Source organism: Drosophila subpulchrella, chromosome X (genome assembly GCF_014743375.2).
Source record: "Drosophila subpulchrella strain 33 F10 #4 breed RU33 chromosome X, RU_Dsub_v1.1 Primary Assembly, whole genome shotgun sequence".
Taxonomy (NCBI): Eukaryota; Metazoa; Arthropoda; class Insecta; order Diptera; family Drosophilidae; genus Drosophila; species Drosophila subpulchrella.
In genome coordinates this window covers 24737198-24759812 of record NC_050613.1, presented here as the reverse complement: position 1 = coordinate 24759812, position 22615 = coordinate 24737198, and the positions used below count along the sequence as shown (strand labels likewise).

The 22615-nt window shown below is 37.3% G+C and overlaps 3 protein-coding genes across 7 annotated transcripts in view; 2 read left to right on the top strand and 1 right to left on the bottom strand.

The window, feature by feature from the left end:
- LOC119557804 (eye-specific diacylglycerol kinase) overlaps positions 1–22615 on the top strand; it is a 135883-nt gene that overhangs the window by 571 nt on the left and 112697 nt on the right. For 3 of the 5 annotated variants that reach the window (XM_037870732.1, XM_037870731.1, XM_037870730.1), the window contains exons 2-3: positions 1216–1490; positions 12568–12573. In XM_037870732.1, the coding sequence (XP_037726660.1) occupies positions 1216–1490; positions 12568–12573 (281 nt within the window). Of the gene's footprint in view, positions 1–1215; positions 1491–7525; positions 8115–12567; positions 12574–22615 lie in introns of those variants that run through there. The other 2 variants (XM_037870727.1, XM_037870728.1) reach the window with 2 other exon arrangements.
- Positions 20582–21198, bottom strand: LOC119557809 (protein FAM136A). Its single transcript, XM_037870745.1, has one exon. The coding sequence runs from the start codon at positions 21115–21117 to the stop codon at positions 20722–20724; it is 396 nt and encodes a 131-aa protein (XP_037726673.1). The 5' UTR covers positions 21118–21198; the 3' UTR covers positions 20582–20721.
- Positions 21578–22134, top strand: LOC119557810. Its single transcript, XM_037870746.1, has one exon. The coding sequence runs from the start codon at positions 21591–21593 to the stop codon at positions 21981–21983; it is 393 nt and encodes a 130-aa protein (XP_037726674.1). The 5' UTR covers positions 21578–21590; the 3' UTR covers positions 21984–22134.

Below are 22615 nucleotides of genomic sequence, written 5' to 3'. Positions count from 1 at the left end.
AATACAAAAATGCTTTTATTATTACAACGAAACAATAATATATTTATATTTTATACAGTTTTTATAGGCCAGCAGAAATGTTGTGCAAAATATAAAACCAATTGGCAAACAAAGCTTAGGTTTACAAATTTTAAATCACAATTAATAAATTCACCCTGTAGGATATTTACTAGCTGCGATATTTAACTTGACCTGGGGTAGGTTTAAATATTATGTGATAATTATCAGTATCTTATCTGCTGTTTACATAAGATTTTTTGGGGTGTACTTATCTTTACGAGGCTATCGCCAAACATAAATTAAGTAAATATTAAAGTAGAACCTTAATTTACTTTGAGATTTATATGATTTTTCAGTATTATGTTTTACCAGCAAAAAGCTAACTAACAAAAATTAAAAATATAAGATATAGTTGTATTTAAAGATTAAGTTTTATCATTAAAGTATCATCATATCATCATACCAAGCGATCCAATAGGGTATACACATTCTTAAGATTTTTTAATGCGAAATGAAAATCATAGATAGATCCTACTTGCAGAATAATATCTGAGTATTTCTGAGCTAACTAATAAAGATTATGTTTTATCATTAAAGTATCATCATATCATTATATTTATTTCTGAGCTAACTAACAAAATCTAAAAATATAAGAATATAGTAATATTTAAGGATTAATTTTTATCATTAAAGTATCATTATATAATCATACCAAGGGAATACCATAGGGTATACACATTTTTAAGATTTTTTTATGCGAAATAAAAATCATAGATAAATCCTACTTGCAGTATAATATCCAAGTATTATTGAGCTAACTAACTAAAATAAAAAATATATGAATATGGTTAAATTTAAAGATTAAGTTTTATCATTAAAGTATCATCATATGATATCATATCATACCAAGCGATCCAATAGGGTATACAAATTTCTAAGATTTATCAATGCAAAATGAAAATCATAGATAGATCCTAATTGCATTATAATATCTGAGTATTTCTGGGCTAACTAACAAAAACTACAAATATAAAAGTATATTGTTAGATCTAAAGATTAAGTTTTATCATATCATCATACCAGGCGATCCCATAGGGTATACACATTCTTAAGATTTTTTAAAGCGAAATGAAAATCATAGATAGATCCCACTTGCAGTATAATATCTGATTATTTCTGTGGATGATCCTACAATTTCCCCCTATATCTTTACAGTTAGATCCGGATGACGCCGAGCTGGTGACGTCACCGCTGCGCTGCCTTCTCAACGGTCCCTTTCGCGATCTGCACTTCAACGTCAGCGACCACCGATTGATTCCCGTCCACGATGTCGTTTTCCTCGACGATTTCGAGCACAACGTGAAACCTTTGATCTACCGCCCCGTGACGTCAGAGGTCGCTGTCTCTGCCTCTGCCCCTGCCAACGGCGACGTCGACGTCGACGCAACGCCGGCAGAGCAGCAGCAGCGCAGCTTCATCTCAATCAGCAGGTGAGTCACTCGAGTGCGAAAGAGATGGCGATCGATCGATATCGAACTTGGCCTTGAACTTGATTCCATTTTGTTTTGGAGTGCGAGAAAGAGATAGAAAGAGGAGGAGCGAAAGAGATGGGGTGCTGGCTAATTAATATTTATGATTGGGAATTTCATTGACCTTATTTAATTTTGAAGTATTTATTTATTTGCTTGGTTGGTTGTTAAAAAAATGAAAAATTAAATTGGATTGGATACGTTTAAATATTTTATTAGATATGAGATACATTTAAATTGATGAACAATCAGTCCATCTCTTTTATATAAATATATATTGTAACTTTGATTAAAAATCACTTGTTTTTAAATATAGGACGAAACAAGTTTCGTTTTTCATTTATTTACTTAACAATGTTTTCAAGTGACCTTTAGCGAGTCCCCATTGTCTGGGCATCTGTAATAACACCAGTTTACAAAAAAAAATTGATGAAATACGCACTTCAGGAAACCTTTGTTTTCCGGTAAGATACATCTCCCTGATTAAGAAAAGGGCATTTAAAATTTTTTCTATGGTACCAATTTTTTTTAAAGTGTAAAAAACGTTTTTCGCACTTTTTTATTTTCTAGCTCGAGTTGTGATAAACCGAATTCGGTCATTAAAGACTCATTTTACAGGTAATGGAATGCCCTTTAACTTTCTTATACACATCATTGAGTTCCATTCATTAGTTTAGAAGCTACACTTCGTCAAAGTTGAAAAAGTTGGAAAAAATGCAAGAACGCTGGCATAAATTGCTTCTTTAAAAATACACGCCTAAAAACCGAAATTAGTTTTATGTTGTTTTCTTAAAGGCTGAACTTTAACGGAGAATATAAGCCATTGATCAAGACAATCCGTTGGTAAATCGATTTTTTACAGATTTTTAAACGTATATACTCAAGTTCAGTGTTCGGGAGCAGCGGCCGTTAAACATTATTTTAAATTTTCAGTGTTGGGGAACGTAAGAATTTGGTGCAAGTTCTAGTGCATAACGTCAGTTTCCTTGCTAAAAATATATGAAAATGATATCCTTGTAACTGCAATCGCATACTTTTTAGCTTGCCCAGCACTAATAGCAAAGAAACTGACGTTATGCATAACTACTTGCACCAAAATCTTACGTTCCCCAACACTGAAAATTTAAAATAATGTTTAACGGCCGCTGCTCCCGAACACTGAACTTGAGTATATACGTTTAAAAATCTGTAAAAAATCGATTTACCAACGGATTGTCGTGATCAATGGCTTATATTCTCCGTTAAAGTTCAGCCTTTAAGAAAACAACATAAAACTAATTTCGGTTTTTAGGCGTGTATTTTTAAAGAAGCAATTTATGCCAGCGTTTTTGCATTTTTTCCAACTTTTTCAACTTTGACGAAGTGTAGCTTTTAAACTAATGAATGGAACTCAATGATGTGTATAAGAAAGTTAAAGGGCATTCTATTACCTGTAAAATGAGTCTTTAATGACCGAATTCGGTTTATCACAACTCGAGCTAGAAAATAAAAAAGTGCGAAAAACGTTTTTTACACTTTAAAAAAAATTGGTACCATAGAAAAAATTTTAAATGCCCTTTTCTTAATCAGGGAGATGTATCTTACCGGAAAACAAAGGTTTCCTGAAGTGCGTATTTCATCAATTTTTTTTTGTAAACTGGTGTAATTTGTCTTGTTTAACGCTCGTTTTTGAAGAGTGTTTGCTTTGGAGCCCCGATAAGTAAAGAACATTCTCAGGTGATAAGAAAGTGGGCGCCCCTGATGTGTTGGAACATCACCATTATTATCGTCAAAGGTGTGCAAAAAATGTATATATATTAATTGAATATTATTTTATGTCTGTGGCCATACAAAGTGTTTTATTAATCGTTGAACGACCTCTTCCGTGCGACTCTGCTTCAAGTTTATAGTCACGACCCGCACTGTCCGCTCTTATCAAAAAATCGTTATGCGTGTTTATTTACTTTGGTTTGTTGTTCCTTATTTTTATAGGTTTTTTGTTGCTGCATTTTACGAGTGTTTTGTTTGCCGACTTTTGTGTTAGAGTACATTTCGCCTAATTGTTTCGCATTTCTATATGGGCGCTTAACACACTGCCTGCCTTAACTATGATTATTGTTTTATATTTTATATTTTGGTGCTACCTCTTTCGTTGGATTTATATTTATGCCTTATTTATTCTGCATTTGGAATGGTGTTCGTTGACTTACTTGGTCGTTGCCTTTTGGCCAAACCTGAGAATTTGTTAACTGAATTTGCTAATTTGACGGCCATTTAACTGATTAGTATCAACGCAAAGACGTAAAGGTTTTTTGTTCTTTTTGTGCCAGTTTAATTGATTTATAATTAACTTTAATAAAAAATGTATTTCAAATTGTTTAACAATCTCTGTTATACATTTTTTAATTTGATATTTTTGTTTATTTCCCTGTAGGGCTTCTGACTTTATTACGGTCGAATTATTTTTTTGAATGCTTGATTTCCTTGTTTTTTTGGTTGGCTGCCTCGTTTAACAATAAAATGCGGGTTTAATTATCAAATGTACACGTAAAATGCGTATTCTAACATAAATAAATATTACAATGGAAATTACTTTTCCTAACAATATGGCATTACCATAGTAATAAGTTACCATTTTCGAGAAATTAATTGTTTTTGAATTTTTGTTTAATAAATGTTGATCATTTTTACTTTTAATACCCGTTACTCGTAGAGTAAAAGGGTATACTAGATTCGTCGGAAAGTATGTAACAGGCAGAAGGAAGCGTTTCCGACCCCATAAAGTATATATATTCTTGATCAGGATCACTAGCCGAGTCGATCTAGCCATGTCCGTCTGTCCGTCTGTCCGTCTGTCCGTCTGTCCGTCTGTCTGTCCGGATGAACGCTGAGATCTTGGAAACTATGAGAGCTAGGCTATTGAGATTTGGCGAGCAGATTCCTGAGCTTCTTACGCAGCGCAAGTTTGTTTCAGTAGAGTGCCACGCCCACTCTAACGCCCACAAACCGCCCAAAACGGTGGCTCCTACAGTTTTCATGCTAGAATAAAAATTTTAACTTAAATGTATTGTTCTCATCAATACCTATCGATTGACCCAAAAAAAAGTTTGCCACGCCCACTTGAACGCCCACAAACCGCCCACAAACTTCAAAAAATCGTAAATATGATCGCGGATATCTCGGAAAATATCAAAGATAGAGAAATGGGATTTCAGATTTAGATTCCGTAGGCTTGAGCGCAGCGCAAGTTTGTCACGCAAATATGCCACGCCCACTCTAACGCCCACAAACCGCCCAAACCTGTGGCGCCCACAATTTTCATGCTAGATAAAAAATTTTAACTGAAATATATTGGTCTTGTCAATACCTATCGATTGATTTAAAAAAAACTTTGCCACGCCCACTCTAACGCCCACAACGCTTAAATCTGTCTACCGCCGGTAGGTGGCGCATTTGCTGCTTGCATATCTCCATTTTCCTTTGGTCCCTTTAGCTGAGTAACGGGTATCTGATAGTCGAGGTACTCGATTATAGCGTTCTTCCTTGTTTTTTAAATATTAACTCAAAAAATATGTGTTTATGTTTTTCTATACAATCTCCTTACAATTTATTCAATAAAAAATAAGTTAAAATAACCTAATATTAAATCTGTAGTATAAAATTTAAAGAGCACCCATATTTCGGTGCTACTGAGATTGCTTGGTTTTCCTGTTTCTTCCGCTTTTTGGTCGATTCTGTGGGTTTGTTTGGCCGCAGATTTTTATTATGTGCCATTGAAGGTTGTCCGAGTTGACACCTTTACGCAGCCGTGTCTCAATATTTTCTTGTATTTTTTATTCACATTTTGTATAGACCCACTGACCGTCGCCGGCTGTTTTCGTCACAGTTACCGGCATAAGTTTCGTGCCCTTGGCATTGGCCGTCGGCCACACGCTCCGCAAAAAGCAATCCATCAGCCTGCGACTTTTTGCGTTCGACACTTGTTTTTCCCCCGCCTCAAATGCATGAGAAACTCAAATTATCGTTAGTGCAACGACTTCAATTAATGTGCATTATAATAATTGGCAATATGACCCGTGGGCCGAAATATTTGGCTGTGAATTGGCCAGGCCTTTGGGAAAACAATTGAACAAACGCCAATTGGGACTTTGGCAAAACGCCGTCGGAGGAGAGAATTAATTGCTGGTCGACAAACAGATTTTGAGGTCATTTAATGCATTGTAGTTGGTTGGTAATCAGAGATTTAAATTATTCTCTTAGCACTTTGTCAAGCTGACAGATTTATGTTTGGCAATTTGAAATGCCAAAAAAGGTTGAGATTTGCTTATGACGCAAGTTTATGCCGTTTGAGTCATGTTCTGTGGTCGCTAATTAATACGCTTAGCGAAATAAACGATTTTGAGATTAATTAGGCAACCATTTAAATTATTAGCCTTAAGGCTTGATTTAAAAAATAGTAAACATCTTCTCTTCCTTTCGTTTGTGTTCGCTTTGTTTATTTTACAGCATTATTAAAAACAAATGTTCGGATAAATGCATAAAAAATGTTGATACTCCCTGCCCGTTTTGGACGAGAAACAATTCCAGAGGCTCCGCGGCATTGAAATGGCTCATTAAATCGGGCTCGTTGCGGGCTCAGCTCATTTAAATTTTTTATGGTTTTATGGGCTGGGTGGAAAAAAATATATGGGATAAAAAAAAGGGGGAATTGGCGGAAGCGCAGCCAAGCCAATAATTGTCAATAATTTCGCTACTGCCAACTAATAATTTTAGTGGCTGCAAGAAAATCACGCGAGCCTCGAAAATCAATAGACAAATATACCATGAAATTCCAAGCGGAAGCACTGAACTCGGTTCAAGATGGGTATAATGTGGAAATAGTAAAACTTATAAAGTTAAAAAAACATCTAACGATACCATATTGTATGCAGTAAAATTGTATATTTATTTTAAATTTCATAAATAGTTTAAATAGAGTATTATAAATTAAATATAATAATTTCCAGTGCTTCCTGAAAGTCTATTCGAATTAAATCCACCTAGTCCTTTTTGTCTTTTCTCTTCTCTCAAAAATGTGTGTAATCACCGCCTCAAATGGCCAATCAATTTCCCAAACAGCCGTCACAGAAAATAGTTTTAATCACAGTTTAAGTAATACGAGTACTTGATTACCTCAATTGAGTAAGGCATTTCCTGCAGACGTGGCGAATTGGGATGTCACCTATGTGCCCACCTGAGCAATCACCCCCCCCCCCCCCCCTGTCGCTTTCAGTTATCACAGGTGAGCAGCACGTGCGAAGGGCTTCCTTCCTATAGTCACAATGTCGCCCCCGAAAATCGCTGACCCATTTCAGCATTATTTGCTTTTCTTCGGCCCTTGTTGTTGCCTTTCGAAGGGAGAAATGTGAGCAGAACAAGCCGAACGAACAAAGTGCAAAATGTTCTTGGAGTGACCCCGTCGAAGTCATACCCTGTATTCAAAATAGGGAAGATGGTATATGGCTAGGAACCGCTATGGATCTGAGGACCTATAAGAGCTACAGTTTTCCCATTTGGGATCCAAGTTTGTGTCATTATTTTCCCCTATTTTTTCTATATTTCATGAGTTTTAAATATAGTAATCTAAAAACACCTTATATGATGTTTATAATGCTTAAACTTATCATTCAGGACATCTGTTCCTTGAACTATTTATACTACGTAGTAGTACTAATATATAATTGCTTAAGGCTCATTAGATATAGATACTATAATAAGAATTACATTTTAATATAATTGTTGAAATGGTTTTGGTTCAGCTTTGATCAATAGATTTCAATGGTATTATTGGTATTTTTCTGGTATCTGGTATTTTTCGAGGGCACTGGATGGTCGGAGCCCGGTTCCTCCCCGATTCCAAGCAGAACCTAATTGAATTAGCCATTTGAGACGTGGCCAGCACCTCTGGCTAAGGTCTCGCGATGTGAAGCCCCAGCAAGTCTTTGGACTTCTGTGCCAATTGCCAATCGCAGGCTAGCCAACGCGCTTTCATCGCCAATTGCAGTTTCGAGTGCGTTCGGTGCAAGTCTATCTTGGGTGGTTTCATACAGGGAAAAAGTCAAAGACAATTCCGCAAGAGTTTCGAAATAAATAGAATAGAAGTTCGCAAAAACACGCGAGTGAGCACTTTTGGATATACCATTTACCATATACCATATACCATACCACAGTTGATTTTTTTGAGAGTGATCTGAATTAGAATCGTTGAGAAATGCCGGAGCGGAGCATCAGCCAGCGGGATCTCGACGAGATTGAGATCGAGAGCGACGAGGAGGAGGAGGAACTGGAGCAGGGCGTCGGTCTGACTGTCCAGTCCACCCGGAACCGGCAGCGGAATCGCCGTAATAGGGATGGGTCCGACTCCCCGGTCACGTCGAGGGGTCGGAGTACCAGCAATGGAATGCAGAACCGTGAAAGGGAGCGGGAGAGGGAACGGAGTCGGGAACGGAGTAGGGAGCGGTTCGGGGGCAGTAATGCCGCCGATGAGGCCCGCTTCTATGACGATGAGGAGGGGCTGGACGATGAGGACGAGGGCGACAGCGAGGAGGACATCGAAATGCTGGATTAGTGAGTACTGCGTATTATGGTCCCGATAATTCGATTATGTGTTGCCTGCTTTTTGGGGCTTCCTTCTCGGAACTATGTATTATGGTCAGTTCGAGGAGTGTCAACAGTAATTGGATTGGCGCCGTGTCAATGAAGTATTGTCCATTTGGTTCAAAACAAATAATATTTACATATTTCTGAATAGTGTTTTGATATCACCAACAATAGTGCCTGAAAGTATGCAGCAATATATTTTGAGGCCCGTTTATTACTGCATACTTTTTGACAGCCTTATAAAAAAAAGATTTACTGTTTCAAATCAATTTATTTGATATAATATTTACATACTTCTGAATATTGTTCACATATCACCAACAAAGGCGTCGGAAAGTCCTTTTTTACTGCATACTTTTTGACAGCTGTAGCTTAAAAATGTATTTACTGCCTTAAATCAATTTATTTCTGGTTTCCTTCAATTCCCATTTGCCTTATTTAATTTCTAGTTGCCAAAACTCCGCTCCTTTGACAACTCCCAAAGCACTTTCCTAACTTCTCCAGCTGAACCGAAGCCAAACTGGCATTGCACTCAATTACTTCTTCATACGGCCCAATTCACTGGGTACTTCCCTCCTTAACCTGTTGGTCTTGCCCTCTGACCTTTAACCGACTTCTTGCGGCAGACAAGACACTTCAACCGAATAGGTTTAACATGCCCCAAAAAAACCACCCATTTTATTATTGCATAGCCTACAAAACGGGGCCGTCGGCGATATGAGAAATGTTTCAAGTTTTGCGGTTTCGCTTGGCCAGAAAGTCGAAATGACTGTTGGCAGCCCCAGTCTGCATGTTTGAAAAATTCATAAGGCAAAAGTCAGAAACTGAAAACCCAAATGGAGGCAGAAACTGGCGAAAATAGTGCGCTCCAAATGTATTTGATATTCCGAGAAAACCCGTGAAGGTTAACCAGTAGATACTGTGGAGTGACAAAAAAAATGTTGCATTGCATTTCTCACTTTCATTAAGTTGGAGATGATCAAAGTACATTTATATTATAAAAATAATGTTCCCAATATTAGAGGTACAAGTGAATACAAAATATTAAGATTTTTCTTAGTCCTTTTAATGGCACTTAATTTTTTCGAAATATATTAGAATCTATACGATTGTCAAAGAATATATTCTGTATATATAAAGCTATCTACTATAAATCAATGGAAGGAATCAATGTTCAGCGAAATCCATAGCAGTAGATGATAGCATTATTTTTATTAAAGTAAGGCCTTTATTTCCCATTTGTATATATAAATACTACCCGATTTTGTATTTCATTTTATTGTGAGTCCTTTGGAATGATTTAATTTTTGTGCTAATGGGAATGGGTGAAATCTGTGAAATTCGTCACAGCAAGTGTTCATCTTTGGGTTTTTGCCTGCAGTTCCTATTTCGCGGCCCCTTTTTTCCACTTTTCACTTTTGCCCCCCTTTTCCAAACCCCCCTTTTTCCGACCCCCTTTTCGTCAGCAAGCGGGATCCCTGTTGTTTCTGTCGCCGCCGTCCCTTTGGTCTCGCCTATTTCGGTCTCACGTTTTTGTCATGCTGTGGGCGCTTAATTAAAATTAATGAAGTACGTTGGCTTTTTATCCTTTTGATGGAGGTGTCAACCATTACCTGGATCAGGCCAAGACCACCTACAAGGATCCCCCCCCCCCAACTGCAGGCCTTGAGGGGCTGTAAATATTTACAATTTTTGGTTACATTTCAAGTCGGGTAATTGTGCAGAAAATCAGACAGGTGTCGCACGCTAATGAAGATTGCGCGACACCATGTGCATTTTTCTATATATTTAGGCAATTTAGCTGGAAATCCATTTATTGATTTAAATGCCTTGATAGAATAGATCGATATCGATTGTTTTGATAACTGTAAAGCGGTTATACTGCTTGGATTAACTATCCAAATTTAAAGCTTACCCAATTTATAATAATTTAAAACGAAATTGTGCTAGGAAATATAATTATTTATTCATGTATATGTATACAATAGATATATTCCTATTATTTGTACAGCAATTGCGAGTTCATTAACCCTTTTGCCGTCTCAATTACAATTTTGGGCTGTTAATCATTTGTTTGCGAATGCAAATGAAATGGCTAAAGTTGCTGCCATTCCTCGGGCATAAATTTGCCTGTGATAAGTTCAGCTGAGGGTCGACCTTTGACCTGGCCAAGATAACAGATGAAATATGAATAAACATTAGAGTAAGTGCACAAAGGAGTTTTGTTGTTGTTTTATGGTTTTTTTTTTTGGCCCCGTCACCCATCTAACGTCTTTGGAGACCAACAATCCCCTTTGACAAGCCACAAAACTCATAAAACATTGGACAACTTTTCCAGTTGCAAGTGATGTGTGTGCAACACTTCCCCCTCCCCTCGATCACACTTTTCCTGCTGTTTTTCCCGGCTGTCAAAAAGTTGCAACCCGGCTTTAATGCAGGGAAATTTTAGCATCTGCATGGGAGCTTCACCCGGCGGGATTTTCGGGCTTTCTGCATGCCCTGAAAATCCTTTCTGCGCTCACAAAACAGGGCCAACCCAAAAAAAATCGCAGGCAAATATGCCACAAAAGCAGGCGGCCAAGAAAGGAGCTAAGAAATTTCTTCTGCTCTGCATGCTGCCAGAAAATTCGGGCATAGAAATTGTTTAAAACATTCAAGTTAAAGTTCGGCAGTGCAGGCCTAGAAATCTTGTCATAAAGCGATTTTGCTAGTTTTTTGTTTACCAAAAATAAAAGAAATGTTGAACATTTTGACAAAGTATCTCAAAAAGAATTTTAAAACCTGAAACACTCATTACAAAGAATAAAATATAAAATAGTGTTCATTTATCTTCGTATTTTTAGTTGCCTATAAATTAATAAATCACTAAAATTCAAAGAGTTGTCTGAAAAGACAAATGTTAAATAATTTGTATTTATATATTGCGTTTCCCTTCCTTTCAAAAGGTTTGATTAAACAATGTTGCCTTGGTAAATTACAGTTTAATATGTCTGGTTAACTTTTTTCGCCACACTTTGAAACAAACTAAAACATGGTAATTGTATGATATTTGCTTAATTATATTGCTTAATAACTATGTTTCTGTTTAATTTGCAACCATTTACAGCCGTTTCTGTTGTGGCAAAGGGCCCCCTTCGCATGAAAGTGTATGAAATAGTTATGATAGTTAGGGACCTGCCTTATCCCCATGCATTTCACCTCACCCACATTTGCGTGCGGTTCGACAGTATCCGTGTGTGTGTGTGTGGGTGTGAGTATCTGTGAGTTTGCTTTTATTGTTGCCACTCGCTGAGCCTTTTTTTCCATATTTTTTTTTGGTTTTGCGTAGTTTGCGTCGCTCTGAATCGCGCATTTTAGTGGCTTGCAAAAATATGTGATGCCTGAAGCGTCGTTTTAGCCAGAGAAAAAGCAAGGTTGCCAAGCTGTTATGCTTATTACACACGCTCGCACACACAGCAAAATATCTAGGTGTATACCTACATATACATTCCCATTCCGGCTCAGACGATCCCCATTTTGGGGACAAAATCCTGAAAGTGCACCTATAAAGCAACTCAACACATTCGCCGAGCAACATTTTGGGGCAAATTGTCCAACGGCACAGAACAGGGAAATAAAAATATGAGTGCTGTGTAATGTGAGGCGGCCAGGATCGAAGGGAACCAGAGGTATGGGGGTTCTTAAGTGCAGTTTTGGGTCACCTTTCAACATGGTATACTCGCAAAACGTTGACCACGACTATGCACATTAGTGGAAAATAAAAGCACAAATATATATAGGAATGCCATTGTGAAATTGGAGTCAACAGACCCAGTTTTAGGGCTTCAAAGTGCAGTTTTGGGTCACCATTTTGCACATAACCTAAAATGATGTAGTTTTTCTTGTTAACTAGGAAAAACATAAATTGAAATGCCAATTTCAAAAGCATTGCAACAAAAGTATTTAGAAGTATGTCGAAAATAAAATGTAATGGCTTTTAAAGCGCAGTTTTGGGTCACCATTTTGCACATAGCCTAAAATGATGTAGTTTTTCTTGATAACTAAGAAAAACATAAATTGAAATGCCAATTTCGAGAGCATTGCAACAAAAGTATTTAGAAATATGTCGAAAATAAAATGTTATGGCTTTTAAAGCGCAGTTTTGGGTCACCATTTTGCACATAACCTAAAATGATGTAGTTTTTCTTGATAACTAAGAAAAACATAAATTTAAATGCCAATTTTGAGAGAGTTTCAACAAAAGTGTTCAGAAGTGTTCCGAAATTAAAAGATAATGACTTTTAAAGCGCATTTTTGGGTCACCAACCAAGCTTATCTTCGAATTAGGTTTTCCACATATCCCATCTACTTTAATATCGATTTTCTCCTTTTATTTGCGCCTTTTTAACCTGTTTCCTGTCTTATTTTCTTTTCGTTGCAGTGATACGTGAGTACAGCCAAAATTTTTACGAACCTGTCGTTTAATAGCCCGAAAACAAAAGGCGGCTAACGAAAATATATGCGCACGTACATAAAACCACAAACATGCACATTACATCAGGTATTTACCATCCCGACAAGATTAATGCAGTTTAATGCGTTTGTGATATACGTTTTACTTGCTAACTTTATTGCTGGATTTAACGACTTAAAAATCCAACATGGATTGGCGAACGAAAAAAAGGAGTTGACCATTGGGTTATTCTCTTTTTGCGGGTGATTAATAAAGCATTACACGAATCGGTGGGGATTTAGTGATTATTAAATTGAAACTAAAATTGATTCTGCAATTAAGTGGATAACGGCGGAAAAATGGTTATTAAAAATGCAACAATGTGTGAATAAATTATCTTGGAGAGCGTTGCAAAGCGGGTTGTAATAAAGTTTTCTTAATTCTGTTAATATTACCCTTGATTAAAATTGCATTTTTCTTGCAATATAAAACAGTTATTGATTTCTAAACGGGCTTAATTAAAAATTCACTCTTCCCCTGACATGAAAATATTTTTATTTATTTTATAATTGAAATGAAAACCACTTGTTAACATGGTTTTTGCTGGTAAATATATTTTTTGTAATACATAGCTGATAATTACCGTGATTCGTTGTTGCTGGAGTGTTTCGAATGCCACTTTAAACATTTTCAATGTCAGAGGCAAACAATCCTATTTGCCCTTGCTCGCCTGTTTGTGCTCCATTTCCATTTGCAGCCCCCAGCCTTCCACACTCCACTCTCTCCTTTCACCTTTCTCCACCCCGCGGTAATCGCACGCATCGGTCGGACATGTATTCGTTTTGACAACCTTCCCACCTGGCACGACGTTTTGTCTGTCAACCATTGTAATCATATTTCCAGCAGCAGTTAACCGGGGGGATGAGAATGAAAGGAAAGTGTGGAAAGCGGGGAGAAAGCACGTTTTGTGCCGCAAGGAAATTTAGCAGGACAAAATCCGAGATTCGACTAGGAACGTCTGCAATGATATTTTTAAGCCGCCAATATATTTGTGCTTAAAAGAAAAAACTAAGCATTCTTAAAGCAGATAAAGAATACATACATTTTTGGGAAACCCTTAGAAATGTCTTTTTGAGGTGCCTAGAAATATGCTACAAAATATATTTAATACGAAATTCAGATGGTTTCTTTTTTTACTGTATGTATTTTTTTTTAGAGATTTCATAACACTAGCGAATTCTTTAGTAGCCCCATAAATGTTTTTAAGATATCTTTATAAATTTAAAACAAATGAAAAAAATGTATCATAACATTTTAATTTAAACTCTCAATCAACAATTAGAAATCTCTTAAAAAGGTGTCTAGAAGTATGCATACTTTTATAGAACTTTTTAAAAAATCTATCATAACATTTTAATTTAAACCCTCAATCAACAATTAGAAATCTCTTAAAAAGGTGTCTAGAAGTATGCATACTTTTATAGAACTTTTGTAGTGATTTCATAAACCTAGTAAATACTTTAGAGCCCCCATAGATATTCTTATATATTTAAAACAAATGAAAAATTCCACCACACTCTTGAGCCTTAAAAATCGCTTTTCCATAACATTTCAATCAAAATTCCAATCAATAATTACAGTTATGCATCCGAACCGCCCGCTGATTTTTTAACCATACCACTTACTTCCCTCACCTACATTTTTGCGATGGATTTGTTTGTTGTACTTTCTGGCTTTCTATGAGCGTTACGCATACGCCCTGTTGACGTCTCCCATTTTCTCAAACAATCCTCATTGTATGCGCTGAATGGGGGAAATCGAGGAATGGTAACGGGTGCCGATGAAGAAGTAGATTGAGATGGTGCTCTTATGAACGCGAATGAAGGAGTATTTCGGGTAATATCCGCACAAAGGACAACAATGAGCGGAAGGTCTTGGCCGGGGGGGGGGGGAGAAATGTGAAATTGATATTGATATTATGCAATGTTGTCCCGCAATGAATCGAATCGGAGCGAATCGAAACGGAACGAAAAACCCAGCGATGAGAGTTGATTTTACGAGCCTTAAACATGACACTGAAATGAACTTTTTAAAGGGTCTTCTGGCGAGTGGATGTGTGCGGCAAATGCAAAACGCATTCGCATTCGCAGATTTTTTATGACAGTTGGTTAGCAGATATTCTGATATTCGGAGGGTCGCGTTTCGCATTGCGGCTGGCCAGGGAAATGGAAATGGAGCGGATCCGATCGAAACGAATAGGATCGGAAGGGATTTCCGCTGTCATTCGGCCACAGGCGTAGCGAAAAGGGGGTGGGGCAACTGAGATGTATGCAGCCCTACATATTTGACTACATTTATGGTGGATAAAGAAATCTCAGATACCTAAAAAATATATATATATATCATTATATATATATATCATTATTATAATATGATTTTATTATCCCTTGATTTAATTGGCATGTATACAAAAGTAAATGGTATTGTTTTTGAAATTGAAAACGCAATTGTATTTTCCTATTTACATATTTTGTGTTTTTGAACACCTCCCCCCTAGGAATATTTTTGGTTACGCCCCAGCTCTTTCGTCTTTTGCAGTTTTGCCATTGACATTTACAGACGCTTGGCCTGTTGTTTTTACATAAGTTGATGGGTAGTTATGCGGTTCTTGTAGAGAGTTCTCTGATATAATATGTGTTTGGCATTTAAGATGTATTCCTGCTTATGATATGAGATTGGTTGTGTTTAAAAGTTTGAAAGTGGGGGAATAATGTATTTTAATTTAAAGATGAATTGAACAAAATGTAGTAAAATGAACTTTATAAATGTGTTACCAAAATACGAAACTATAAATTAGAGATAAAGGAGGCTTTATCTAAACAAATAAAGAAGCTACCCTGTCAGTTGATCATGTAGCAAAAGGTATTTGAACGTGGATTTAAAACCCAAACTGCATATCCGGTCCGCGAAAAGAGGCAATCAAAATACGGTCATTTTTCGGATTTTTGGGGATTTTTGCTGTTTTTGCCAGCGTTTAAGGCTGCAATCTGTTTTGACGCATCCCGTCGAATGCCACCGAACGATGATGACAGCGTTGATTTAATTTTCTCTTAGTCCACCGACGTTGTTTTGCCATGGTGGACATGTTTGCCTTCTAATTTGCAATCGGATTGGCCTGCCGTTCGCTTTTCGCACTCATAGCACTCACACAACACTCACACAGCACTCATAACACTCATAAATATGCTGATTCTGTGCTGCAAACTGAAATTTAATTTCGCCTGTGTGAAGGTCTCGGCTCCTTCCGCCTGTCTCCGCTGTTTGTTGTTAATAATGTAAACGTTTTAATATTTAATATTGCGCATACGACATGTTGCGCCATTTTTTGAAGCTCCTTCAACATAGCTCTGACATTTAAATGAATTTTCAATAATTTCGCTGTCGGTTTTTTGGCAGCCGATAGAGTTGCCTTTGTTGTTGTTGTTGAAAAAGCCCCACCACGAAGCACTTAACGCCTAGAAAGGACCTTCACATCCCCATCCATATCCACATCCACACCCATTCCATTTCCAGTGGCGCAACCTACTGCCGAAAATGCCATTTGTGCAAATCTAATAAACAGCGAACCGCATTAAATTTGACAGTAAGGTGTGGGATTTTCAGGGTAGAATGGATAGATATATATATATAAATATATATATATATGGGTGTCTCTGGGCGAACGTGTCAATCGAGGGGCGTTTGGGAAAAGTGGGCGGGAATACGTCCTGGTGGGCGCCACAATGGCTCAACTTTCATTATGGCATCCGCAAAGAATCTGTTGCCAAAATCATTGTAGAATACCCCCCTTGATACCGTGTTGTAAAGAAATGTTTGAAATATATTAACAGAAAGATTAAACTGTTTAATATATAAAATACCTTATAATAAAATGAAGAAATGGGAAATATTTAATTTAGAATATAAAGTCTTAACTTTAAATTACACGATTTATGATATCATTTAAAAATATATACAAGCTTTAAATTGCTTGATATATACCTAGTATAAAAATAGTATTTAAAATCTTTCTGGGTGCAACATTTAATTTATTTAGCAAAAATCGCAGTTGGGACCTTATGATTTATTCTTCGCAGCGAGTTAGAAAACCGTACGCCTTTCCAATGTACCGAATAAAACCCGAAAACTCTAAAATATGTGCCAAACTGATTTATTTTCATAAACTCCTCGAGACTGTCGCATCTTGTGGCATAAATCAAAACTGCCCCATGTCCGGGTCTAAAAAGCTGCCAAAGACAGCCGACGGAAGATGAAAAAAAAAATATATATAAAATACTGTGTGTGTTCTTTTTTCAGTAAAATCCTTCGCTAACTGGCGAATGTATGACACATTTCGCCTTTGGGATTTGGCGAAGGACGCGTTTCGCTTTCGTTTTCGCATTCTAGCATTCTCGCATCCGCCATTTGCCGTTGGTGTGTAGTTTAGGCCAAATTAACATATCACACAGGCCGCAGCGTCCTTGGTCCTCTGCACCTTCTCCGCTTGACTTGCCACTTTGAGGAGCGGCCCATAGCCAAGGTATATGCTACACCTGAGTCCAAGGCACTAGCTCCACAGCTGCCTGCCATACAATGTCTGATTTGAGCTGATTTTAGAGCTAAAATAAAATTAAGCCAATTAAAAGTTGAAGTTGTTTAAAAAACGTTGATTGTCTTATTTAATATTAACAATAAAATATAAAATTAATTAATTATATTAAAGTATAAGTTTTATTATGTTTAAATAAATTTATTTATATTCAGATCCGCAACATTTAATACCTTAGTAATCATATTTGATTTTTCTTTATTTTTTTTTAATTACTAGGCTCTATAAAAATAGAAGGAAAAAATTATGTTAATGTCAAATCGAACCTCAATGATTTTTAATGTATTAATAAATTAATAAATTTATTAATTTCCTAAGGAATTTTGTTTTTACACTTTGAATGATATAATAATTGCCCTTTGACTACTTCGATTGAGTGACTCTGGGATTGTAAACACCATATGCCTTTTCCTTAGTTTAATAAATTTCTTACTTCATAATGTTTGTTAAGACGCATCAATGCTATTCAAATGACCCCCATTGTATAGGCCATATAGGCCTAGGCGATGGCCCATTGACTGCCAACCATTTGGATGGCGTTGCAGTCAAGTTTTGTGGGGCTTCTTTTGGTTCTTCTTTTTGTCGTCATGGTTCATATCGCGTTTTTGACGCTGTCTCTGAAATATTCTGAATGTCATGCGGGGACCCACAAAAGGTGAACCAATTTTCGCGAAATTGTCTGCGAAAAAGCGATGAATCTCGATTGAGTCCTTTGCGGCGAACAAAACCATTAAAAGTTTAAAGATCTTTAAAAGATTGAGATGTCTTGAGTATCTAAAGCCAAGGATGACAGCATTAAAATCAAGGAAAAACGAATGCCTTAAACCATGATTGTGATAAAAAGCAGAAATTAAACAGGAATAAAAGGTTTCAGCTGATGAGATTCTAGTTTATGGCTAGAAATATGAGCTTTTGGCTAATGAGTTTGGTTGGGCACTAATTAAAAAGGTTTTATTAGAAGTAACTGCGCAAATCGCAATTTGTTTTACATATTTCCCAGAAAACGATTCGGGGGGGTTAGCTTGTAAAGCCGTAAATGGTAATTTCAATGAGATCCAATTCCAAGAATACATGCAGCTGCAGTCGTAGGTTGGCAACATGGCTGAAAAGACGTGGGCGTTATGTGCATGCATCGCAAAATGTATACCTAGATATACAAAGCCCACGCATTCGGACATTACATTTTGATATAAGCCGATGGGCGGGACTAAGGATTGCAGCTAAAACAATTTCTGTGATTTCCTGAGTGCTACTTTGGAGAGGTTTCAATGGTAAACATTTTAATTTTGATGCTTATAATGAGTTTTTAAAATGTCGCCTATCAATTTACGATTAATTTGCATTACATATCATACGACAAATTAGTTACCCATGGGACCTACAAGTAGTTGTATTTATTTTAACAAGCTAATACCAAAGATAAGCAGTAATAAGGCTCAGTGCATTTGATGGGACGCATTTGGAACCATGTACATGTCCGCAGTGCCTGGGACTTTTGGCCAATCAGATTAATGCAAATCGAGATGATTAACTCAATAGTTTTTTGGAAGCCAATCCGATTTGGACGTTCCATCCGGCAATCTGCATCCCCCATGGTTGCGCTTTTCAATCGCACCGTTCTCGTCCTTTTCGAGAAGGGATTCATTGTTCTCGCTGAATGCAGGTAATAATTTTTTCTCCTTTTTTTTTTTTTTGTATTTCCACGGATTTTCCCTCTTTGTTTGTTTTCATTGCGCCTCAAAAGCGACCTCCTCCTGGGCTTTCCTTTCTGATTTGTTTGTTGCTGCAATTGGTGGTACGATACGGCGACAGGCAGACAATAAAGAGCATTTCATTTGAATAATGCGAAAACATTTTGTTAGACACCCGGACTGCCATTGTCTCAAAGCACACAATTTCGCCGTATCCCCCCGACTCCCGGTGGCAGGGTTTTTAAACTGCTCAACTGACATGCCGATTGCTTTTGTCCGCACACCCATATCTGTCAAACACACCTCCGTACACTCGAGTCTGATTACCCCTTGATGGACAGAAGGTAAATTTGGTCATCGGTATTCGTCGATGATGGGTCGGAACCGCAGCCCAGAGTCCTGGCGCTAAGATATCTCTGGAGAGATGAACATTTAGAACTATCACTACATCTATTTACCATCGATTGCTTAAGTTTGTTTAATCGGTATTATCGATTAGTTTTTGTTTTGTTATCGGTAGTCTTGGTTAGACTTTTCTTAGCCTTAAGAGCTCAAATTAAAACATAATATTTATATTAATTACTAAAGTTTTTCCATAAATCGTCTTAAGAATAGTAACATAACTATCGGTTTTATCGACTAGTTTATTTCCGTTATCGATAGTTCTTAAGCAATTATTTTTCTTTGGGTAATTCAATAACTTTCTCATTATTAACAGATTAAAATCACTCAAATTTGATACAATAAGAATGTTATAACCGATATAAACTTATTACTTTATTAAGGTGACATAATTTAGCTATCGATTGGCATGCATCGTGTGTCTTTCCTGTGCACAATAACAGATGGTCAGCAATGCAGTCCAATTTTCCTTGAAACTATTTCAATTGGCAGTGATTACAGAGCACTATTTGATGGACAGGTCGTAGATGGTTTTTCTAATAATGTGGACTTCTTTCTCTTGTTGTGATCCAATTTGAAGACCTCCTTGATGTGGGTGGGGCTTTCTGGGTTCCTTCACTGCAACTGTGGGCCTTTTTGAGCCCGAACTTTGGTGCGCTTCGCCTGAAAGTATGCCACATTGCCGTGTCGAGGAGATTATTGCTATTGTCGTATCAATTGGGAGCATTTACAGGCGGCACGTTTGGCCCTATGTTTCTGAATAAATCACAGCCCATACGGACATGTTGGTATGAATAATTTGTGGACTGTATTGCTTTGGGGCCCCCCCCCAAGCGATGGCAGGGTCTGGTAATTGCTTTATAAAAAGCATGTTTTTGGGTCACCAAAAATTGCACCACAATCGATTAGATTAGTAAACAAATCAATAGGCATTTCCCCGACCGATTAGCTATAGGTATCGGGCCTCTAATTGCCGTTTGTCATTAATTGAAATGCTATTTAGCAGTTAAGTGGCATTTAATTGGGTTTTAGGCCTGCCAATGGGTGGCTAATACGGCGAACTGGTTGTTCTAATACAATTATAGAAATTTTTAAGATAGGTGCTTGATTATAATGTATTTAATTAAATTTTTTAACAACAGATATGGCTTGAAGTTCGTATCTGGAATTTCCTATGATAAAACAAGATTACTATGTTTTTGAAGTGCCTAATTCTAATCCTTTTCTAGGATTTTAAGGATTTAATATTAGATATTGCTCGTAGTTCGTAAGGCGAAATTTTATTTATGTAACCTACAATATTTAAGTATAATATTTTAAAGTAAAATAAGGAATTTTTATTTTTTGATAGCAATTGTTGATGGTTTCATGGAAAACTCGAAGGTACCCAATATAACCCTTCTAAACGCCCTTTTCCAGGGTGTCGCGCATGGCCCTGAGCATTTCGGGCAGCAGGCCCACGTGACTATCCACGCAGTTGCTGGAGCAGCGTTCCAGGTGGTCGTAGGATCCATGGAGGCGGCACTGCTGGAGGCACTTCTCCAGGCGATTCTCGAAGTCCGAGATGCCCTGCTGCACGAAGCAGCGGGCGCGGGTCAAGCGGATCTGGCAGCGGTCCACGCACCGCTCCACCGCCTCCGCATTCGCATCCGCATCCGCACAGCAGGCGGTCGCACAGGCGTGCATCTCGATCTGCAGCTTCCGCAGATACTCCCGATCCAGATCCTCCATGGCGGTCACGATCGCACTATCCACTCGCTTGCGCTGCTCCTCCAAACTGGGATTATCGCAATCCATTCTTGTGATATTATATATGATATATGGGTATATATTTTGGTTTAGTTAAGTTTAGCGAAAGAAAATTATTCGGAGTGATTGATTTTTGTTAGGGGAAAGCACTAGGCCAATGTGATTTGGTTATATTAAAATTATTCCAATACATTTTTTGGATCAAAGTAATTATTATGGTAAAAAGAATAAACAAGATTCTTGCTTAGCTCGTAACGTATTCAAAGTTCGGCAACTTATTAACACTTAAAATATATTTAGCTATTATCTTTACATAATTCTAGTTACTCTGATATTTCCAAAACAATCTTGCTTATACAGGAAATGGAACTGTCTTCTTAAGCTAGTAGTCACGGCTTAGTTATAAAACAGTGTCAAGCTATCTGTAATTGAATTTTACTTAATTGTGTTCGTTGATAACGTAGCTCTGAAAAGTGTATATAAGTTGCAGTCGGGCACCAGGCACATACTCAGTTTTTAAAATGCATTACTTGCATGTCTTTGGATTCCTGGTTATTTTAGCTGTCTCTGGATCGACCCTAGATCATGAGTTATCCACCAAGGGACCCAACGCGATCTATAAGCCAGCTGAAGAACAGGATCCTGGGTTGGTGAATTGGTGGGCTTCCCGGATGTCCCTCAACCCTTTAAGGGAGCATTCCCGACCCAAAGAACAAAACTTTACACCATTTGAGAAGCGTGTAATTCGGATTTTAAGAAAACACGGATTATTGAAAAGTGAGACCGAAAAAGTTTTGGATAAGCTGGAAAATGATAAAGAACTATTGAGAAAACTCAAAAAGTTACTCGACGAAGTCGACGCAGAAAATGAAACGGATGATTTCTATGAAGATTTTTGGGATCTCTTATTCTGAAGAAATGTACCAAAATTAAAATTAATTGAAAAAATATACTGCTTACTTATAAAGTTTGTTTTGTATAAAAAAAATTACACTTTAAATAGTAGCTTCAATCACATTGTTAAGATACTAATAATAAACCATTTTCTGGTCAACATAATAATAATAAAAATAGTTCTCTAGTCAGTTGATCGATAACAAGTACATAGATCGATTAGTTTCCGATTATTCCGATAAGCATTTAATTAATAGGCGAAAACGATTTATTTGAATCGAAAGATATGGCAAACAATTTGATTTATAATACTTGACAAAGTCATTATCATAATCGCTTGGATTATCCCCCCCCCCAACCCGCTCTACCGATAATTATCGATAAATAGTTTTTGGGCACTTGTGTGTTGGCCCAACTTGAAACACCCAACAAATGATTGCCATAAATTTGATGGGCACAAATAACGAAATGCCGCCCGCTTTTCTCCGCATTCATCTGCATTTCATTGCTCAACTTTCTCCGCTCCTCTCTCCACGGCGTAATGTGCCAACTGTTGAGTTTCCTTCCGTTTCCGAGTGAGAGCGAGAGGGAGAGGGAGAGAGAGGGAGGTGGGACAGAGATGGGAGACCGGGAGCGTGGGTAGAGGCGAGCA